The 7786-nt window shown below is 41.5% G+C and overlaps 1 protein-coding gene across 3 annotated transcripts in view; it reads left to right on the forward strand.

The window, feature by feature from the left end:
- The first annotated feature begins 348 nt into the window (after nt 1–348).
- The window catches only part of shprh (SNF2 histone linker PHD RING helicase), a 52028-nt gene continuing 44590 nt past the window's right edge, over nt 349–7786 (forward strand). Inside the window, exons 1-8 of one of the 3 annotated variants that reach the window (XR_001311285.1) lie at nt 349–479; nt 1045–1635; nt 4259–4388; nt 4507–4725; nt 5740–5818; nt 6005–6155; nt 6993–7095; nt 7174–7433. Coding sequence is in view for 2 of the 3 variants with exons in the window: in XM_014021305.1 (XP_013876759.1) it covers nt 1054–1635; nt 4259–4388; nt 4507–4725; nt 5740–5818; nt 6005–6155; nt 6993–7095; nt 7174–7433 (1524 nt within the window). In the remaining variant the exon portion in view is untranslated. Of the gene's footprint in view, nt 480–576; nt 636–1044; nt 1636–4258; nt 4389–4506; nt 4726–5739; nt 5819–6004; nt 6156–6992; nt 7096–7173; nt 7434–7786 lie in introns of those variants that run through there. The other 2 variants (XM_014021305.1, XM_014021306.1) reach the window with 2 other exon arrangements.

The following is a 7786-nucleotide window of genomic DNA, read 5'->3' on the forward strand; positions in this document are numbered from 1 at the left end:
TATTCCAAGTTGCTATTACTTAAAAAAAATATTATCCTGATAAATTGTGTCTCCTGGATAGAGTGAATTTAACTTTCTTGTGTTAGGTTTACCTTTTAGCTCACCTTTTGAAACTTTGTATTTTCCTTTTTAGCTTGCAGGTAATCTTTTGGTTTTTATTCAGCATTTCTAAAAAGCGCCACAACAAATAAAATCTAAATAAATTAAATGTACAATCTAGCTACTATTTCTAAATCAGACACCTTTTTCCAAGTTTTAGAAAGTGTCTGTGCGAAATACAAATTTATAGATAATTATAACAAAGCCTGAGTTTTATTGTGAAAAAACAAAACCACTTCCTCTTAAACAACTTCCGGTATCTAAAAATGGCAGCCTGGTGCCGCAAAATACGATGTGTTTTCATGCGTTTTGTTTGTGAATCTTTGTTATGAAACGACTGCTGCAATAAGAAACGAAGTGGTTTGAACGAGGCTCTAAAAGTAAATATGTATATTTGTTTAATTATTTAGATAATAGGCATTATATCACTAAAATAGATTCTGCTGAAAGGACGGAGCAGAACATAAACAACATCTTGTTACTAAACAGACGGATAAGCTGATACCTAGCTAACATTAAACACCAGCTGTTAAAAGGTAAAATACAGAAATTAGACTTCCCCAATGTTAATCCTGTATCTTATTAAACGTTTAGTATATGTATTAGTGTCTTTGCATAAACAATGCTATCATTTGTGATCACCTTTTATGATTAATGGCAACTGCTTTTTATTTTATTGCGACATATTGTTCCTTTAAATCAGCAGTTTATTAACAAATAACTGCACAAATATTAGATGTCAACCCAATGATGAGTTTATAAATGGTTCACTAAAATCTGTTTACTGATTTGTAAACGAAACAACTAAAAGTCATATTACATTAAGATATTTTTAATTTAAGGAGATACAGTTTCTGTCATTTCAACACCTGATAAACATTGTAACCCACTTTGTTTAAAATATGTGAATATTTAGTGTTTTAAAGTCTGTTTTCTTTGAACTAGATTGTCATCATGAGCAGCAAACGAAAAAGGGTCCCTCCTGTGAGGGTGGATGAAGAAGCCAAGAGGAGGCTGGAGTGGAACATGATGGAGAATCGTAAGAACGAGGTGATCCAAGAAGATGAACTGACTCCAGATGCCCGTTCAGTACCTCCAACTGATACCACGCCGAGCAGCTCTTTCTTCTCCATCACAGAAGATGTGAATGAGGCCGCCTGCTCCCGCTCTGTGCAGTTTTCAGACGAACTTCCCAGCACATCCTCGGCTTGTGCCTCTGCCTCCCTCTCACTCTCTGTGTTACCGGCTTCGAACCTGGCCCACATCTGGAAGGCTCTCATTGGAGAGTTCAACCTTTGGGCAGCTTGGCTTCCATCGGACTATGAGCAGAGAGTGTTTGTTCTCTACAGGAAGGGTGAGCAGCTCCACATCAGTTACAGCAGCTGTGATGAGAGCTCCGAACACGAGTGGAGGCCTGATATCAGCGGCTCTGCAGCAGAGTGCAGTCTCTGCAGGATCCCACTGGAAGACCTGGACTGGCTGCAGAAGAGAATGGTAGTGCAGCTTTGCCACCAGACAAAAGAGCATGAAGTCAAGGTGGGAGCATATATCTTTAAAGTTAAAGGGGACCTACAGTATTATGCAAAATTCACTTTTTAAAGTTTTTTTTTTACTCAACTTTGGGTATGTACTTCTTAAAAAAACAGTCCTAGGACCAAAAAAAATGCACCCAGGGACATGTTTACTGTAAGTAAATGTATTTTTAATGTATATTAACGACAAGTTTTATACTTCCGTCATTTTGTGATGTCACAAGCCGTACGACAACCCACCAGAACCTGGTTCAGCCCCTTACCTAGTAACCCCCGGGTGAGACTCCTCCTCCTCAGTATAAAAAGCCGTCACCGTGTTGTTGTGCAATGTGCAGCTCTGTTCACAACAAGCTTCCAATAGGGCAATGGGTAGAGTGTTGGTCCAGAGAGTGGAAGACCAGGGTTTGAGACTGGCATGGATGCAATTTAATTATTTATTTTCGATTGTTATGAACACTTTTTCTCATGTACCTCTATTGTTTAGCTTATTAAAGCCTTGTTAAAGCCTATTTATTCGAGTTTCTGAGGTATTTTGACCGCTGCTGCTCCCTGCTCTGGTAACAGCATGCAGAATGAGTGCAGAGCAGAGGAGGAGGAGGAAAAAAGAAGAAGCTGCGACCGACTCTGCCTCTGGGTCTCATATGGTTGTACAACGGAGCTTCTGCTATTATTAGCCATGCTAACGTAAACGCTGGCTTTGGAGGGCGGAGTTAATGTCAACAGATTTTTGGAGGGCGTTACCAACAGAGCTCATTAACATAAACAGCTCTTCTGAGCGGAAGTCAGAGCAGGCAGAACTAGAAAGTGGGAAATTTTATTATCTGAGAATTATTTTGTGCHTTAAARTGAATGAACATGGTCTGGATAGCCCACAGACATACCATAAAAATTTCTAGGGCCCATAATTGGTCTCTTTTAAACAACCCCAATTTTAACAAAGCTGGGACAATGTGTTAAATGAAAATGCAACAGTTTGCAAACTCATAAACCCATACTTTATTTAAAACCAAACACAATAAACATATCAAATGTTTGAACTAAGAAACTGTCATATATGATGTGAAAAAAACAAACAAAAAAAAAGATAAATCCTCTCCTTGGGCTGCCACCTTATCGTGGTGGAGAGGTTTGAGTGTCCCAATGATCCTATGTTGTCGGGGGCTTCATGCCCCCAGTAGGGTCACCCAAGGCAAACAGGTTCTAGGTGAGGGATCAGACAAAGTGCAGACCCTATGATGAGTACCATAAAAGGAGTCCGTGTTCCCTCGCCCAGACGCGGGTCACTGGGGTCCCACTGAGGACCTGAGGCCAGGCCTGGAGGTGGGGCACATTGGTGAGTGCATGGTGGCTGGGCTTTCACCCATTGAGCCCGTTCGGGTACAGCCTGAAGAGGAGACGTGGGTCCCCCTTCCCATGCGCTCACCACCTGTGGGAGGGGCCGTAGGGGTCGGGTGCGATGTGTGTTGGGCAGTGGTCGAAGGCAGGGACCTTGGCGGTCRGATCCTCGGCTACAGAAGCTGGCTCTAGGGACGTGGAATGCCACCTCTCTGGTGGGGAAGGAGCCTGAGCTGGTGTGTGAGGTTGAGAGGTTCCGACTAGATATAGTTGGACTCATCTTGATGCACCGCTCTGGCTCTGGAACCAGTCTCCTCCAGAGGGTTTGGACACTCTTCCACTCTGGAGTTGCCCATGCTGAGAGGTGCCGAGCAGGAGTGGACATACTTATTGCCCCCCATCTCAGTGCCTGTACGTTGGGGTTCACCCCGGTGAACGAGAGGGTAGCCTCCCTCCGCCTACGGGTTGGGGGATGGGTCCTGACTGATGTTCGTGCCTATTATTGTCCATCACGAACACCATGTTCAAACATAAGGGTGTTCATATGTGCTCTTGGCACCAGGACACCCTAGGCCTCAGTTTGATGATCGACTTTGTTTTTGTTTCATTTGATCAGCAGCTGCATGTTTTGGTCACTCGGGTGAAAAGAGGGGCGGAGCTGTCAACTGACCACTACCTGGTGGTGAGTTGGCTCCGTTGGTGGGGTAAGATGCCGGTCAGACCTGGCAGACCCAAACGTACAGTGAGGGTCTGCTGGGAACGTCTCTCAGAGACTCCCGTCAGATGGAGCTTCAACTCAAACCTCCGGGGGAACTTCGAACATGTTCCAGGGGAGTTGGGGGACATTGAGTCCAAGTGGGCCACGTTCCGTGCCTCCATTATCGAGGCGGCTTTCCTGAACTGTGGCCGTAGGGTTGTTGGTGCCTGTCGTGGTGGCAACCCTCGCCAGGACACACTGGAGGGACTATATTTCTCGGCTGGCCTGGGAGCGCCTTGGGATTCCCCCGGACAAGCTGGTCCAAGTGGCTGGGGAGAGGGAAGTTTGGGTCTCTGCTTAGGCTGCTGCCCCCGCAACCCGATCCCGGATAAGCGGCAGAAAACGGAATGGACGGACGAAAAAGAGATAAATTTTGACTTTGATAGCAAAACGTCTCATCATTCTGGTCCATGTTTCCCTCTGAAACATCTCCTTTTCTTTAACAACAGTCTGTAAACATGTAGTACTTGAGGAGACCAGCTGTTAGTTTAGGAGGGAATGTAGACTCATTCTGGTCTTATGTATGCTTTGACAGGTGGGAGTTTATCTGCTTGAATCAGGACTCGGAAAGCCGGAGTTTCTCAGTGGGGGAAACGCTCGTCTGAAAAAATCAAGCCACCTGATTCAGAAATTAATGGAATATTTTTATGATTTCATCATTCCTGGTAGGTCTGTGGGCCTAATGTATAATTTTACGACATATTGTTGCATTAGGCTCATGTAAAAAGCATTACTTGGTATTAACAACTCTCTCACAGTCCTACACAACTTGTTTCCCTGTAGAAGTCGTAGAGAACGAGGAAGAAGAGTGTGACACTGACCTGGAGAGGCAAAATGTGGAGGAACTTTATGATCACGTGAGGCTCGTGCACCAAAACGAGAGCCAGGATGTGACATATGATATCAAGCACAAGGCTCTCATCCCCGTACTCAGGCTGTATCAGAGCCAGGCCGTCAACTGGATGCTGAGAAGAGAGAAGTACAGGAACACCACACCTAAAGGTAGTCTGCACAGACTCATGTAAAACTTTGTGTGTTTAGACTTCTGATTGATGGTTAGTGTCAGAATTATTTGAACCTGGATACAAGCCTTTTTGGCACAATATAATTACGGATGCTCGATATATCGACATTAATATCGGTATCGGTCTGATAAGTAAAACTGGGCTGATATTAATGTCAAACATTGATTTCCCACTTTTCAGCTTTGTGTTTCTGTTTTGGGAGGGGAAATGGTTGGTCGAGTGGTGTCTGTTTGATCATGATAGTGATACTGATGCTCCGCAGCCAGGAATAACTGAAGTAAAGAGCCATGTTAGTGTTCTGGTTGTGTTTTTATGGTATCAATAAAAGCAGTGCTGAGCATTAGTCCCCTAAAGCGCAAAAGTGCTGATTGCGCTGTGATGCGGAAGCTCAGCGTAGTTTACTTGGCATCTGGAAATACGTGACTCAAAAGTCTGTTTCAACAAATCACCTCCCCAAACTGCGACAACATGTGCCAATCTGTAAAAGGAAATAATCATTCCACTAGTGGCAGTATTGTGCTGCTGACATGTCTCCTGGTTACACTGGAATGTTTTCTGGTGAATGGAGACAGATTTGCGCTTTATGATTAGCTTCTGCTAAGTTTATTTGCGCATATGCACTTTTGAACATGCGTACCTAAATAAATTGAATAGCGCTTTAGAAATTTCGCAACTAAATTTTGAATCTGCGCTGCCCACCACTGGATAAAAGATAAAAGTGTGTTTGTGTATTTATGTACATAAATAATTTATGTGTTTGCGTAATATCGATAAATATTGGTTATTAGCAATAACAGCAATAATAATAAAATCAGATATCGGCTAAAATTTTCGTATTGAGGCATCCCTAAATATTATTTATGTAGAAAAGCAAAACATTTAAATATATAGTTTTGAGAAAGACTGACTGCATTTTTTTTTAGACATTTAGAGATGATTTAATAAAGTTTCAAACTGTGAAAAGTACTCAGTTTTAACTGTTTCTTTGCAGAACAATCCCTGCACTTTCTCTGGAGGGAGTTGGTTACTTTGTGTGGCAAGAAATTGTTTTATAATCCTTACACCGGCTGGTAAGAAGTCAGAGATGTATTAAATACTGATTAAATACAATAAACAAGAATTCATCCAGGTTTTCTTTATAAACCTCTGTAGTCACCATCACTGATTTATGTTTTAACATTTTAGTTATAACTCTAAGGTGTAAAACTTTTCACTGATATACAGTATGAAGTTCTGTTTTTTTCTTTGTAACCTAGCTTAATTAGAGAGTTTCCTCTGGCTGGTGTGGACTGGCCTGGTGGGATCCTGGCTGACGAGATGGGACTCGGTAAAACTGTGGAGGTTTTGGCCCTCATCTTGTTTCACACTCGACAGGACCTGAAGCAGGACACCCTCACTCTGCCTGTGGTGAGGATCAAAATGTTTTATTTCTATTCTTTATTTCCCAACAATTGCCAGGACAATTTACCATTATAAAACCCTAATTCTGGAAAAGTTGGCACGTTGTGTAAGCCGTACATTAACAGCATCTCATAAACCCTTATTTTAGTCATCTAAATAAAGTAGCTCCTGGTCCATGTTTACCTCAGTGAAACAGCTGCTCTTCTTTACCAGTCTTCAAACATCTGGGGCCTCAGGTATTTCAGCAGATGGTGCTCTAGGTGATGAGATACATTTATTCTTTTCAATTTTTCATAGATGAACATTATTCTGAAAATGTTTCCCTATTTTTATACACAGTTTCTTACAGACTGGTGAACCCCTGCCTATCTTTACTTCTGACAGATTCAGTTTGTTTTTATATCCGCTCCTCTGACTTACCTGTTGATATTAGTTGTAAAATGCTCCTCCAGCTGTTTCTTATATTGTTGGTGTGGTATCCTCTTTTAGCTCAAGCCTTTTGGGCGTTTGTCTAATTTTATACGGATGAACACAGCCACTGTTTTTACAGGCTTTTGTTGCTTCTGGATCAACTTTTTAAAGAAGACTTTCTACCATTAAATTCAAATGTACATTATTTTTTTCATAAAAAGTTATATCATTTCATGGTTTAAGCATTTGCTATGTTTCCTATATTCTGTACGGGTTAATAAGCTTTGTAAATCATTGCATTCTGATTTTTGTATTTTACACAACATCCCGGCTATTTTAAATTTAGAGTTTTATTTTAAACACACTAAAGACTAAGCATTAACTGAAATGTGAATTATGAAATGGTCAATTGTTTTTCTTTAAATTTTTCAGGGACAGTCTGTGAACTACTTTGTTCCACCTCGTCCGCTGGAAGGGCAGAAAGCTAGATGTTGTAAAACTGAAGCTCAGCCAAAAATAAAAACATCATACCCAAGTATGTAACACTGAAAGTCTTTCACACAACTCCTCATCAGCGATCACAGTTTATTTCACATCTGATATTGTTCCACAGCTGTGCGTGTCATGCTGCTCACTGCAATAAAGGAGATGCGATCTGGAAAAGGAGCCTCAATCAATGCAGTGTTCACCTACATTCGTGCCACGTACGGCTATGACCTCTTGAAGAACCGCAATCACATTAAGAAGACTCTTGCTAAGCTCATAGATGAGGGCATGGTCGAGAGAGTGAAGGGCCGCGGCTTGGCCGGGTCGTTCAAGCTGGGCAAGAAGTACAAAGAAACAAAGAAAACATTACCAGGAGCATCTAAGTCTGTAAGAAGAATAGTTTATTTTACAACTGTTTTATACAATGATCAGTACAGAATGTTTTTGTTTTATAAGATATCTTGATTTCAGAATCAGAAACACTTCATTGCCATTGTCAGAAAACGAGTTACAGACCAGGAATTTCACAGCTACCTGTTCACAAAGGTGCAGTCCAAGTTGTGGTTTAATGAAGTGTTGTCTGTTTTTAACCCTCTAAGAACACATTAATTATGACCCACGCATGCGAAGCGTAAGCGGGAGTCATATTGTTTTCATACTGTTTATTTATTTAATTATTTATTTATATATTTTTATTAATTTTTTTTTTCAGTGATTTTTGGTCAACCGTAGCACAAAAA

This window comes from Austrofundulus limnaeus, unplaced genomic scaffold (genome assembly GCF_001266775.1).
Source record: "Austrofundulus limnaeus strain Quisiro unplaced genomic scaffold, Austrofundulus_limnaeus-1.0 Scaffold287, whole genome shotgun sequence".
NCBI lineage: Eukaryota > Metazoa > Chordata > Actinopteri > Cyprinodontiformes > Rivulidae > Austrofundulus > Austrofundulus limnaeus.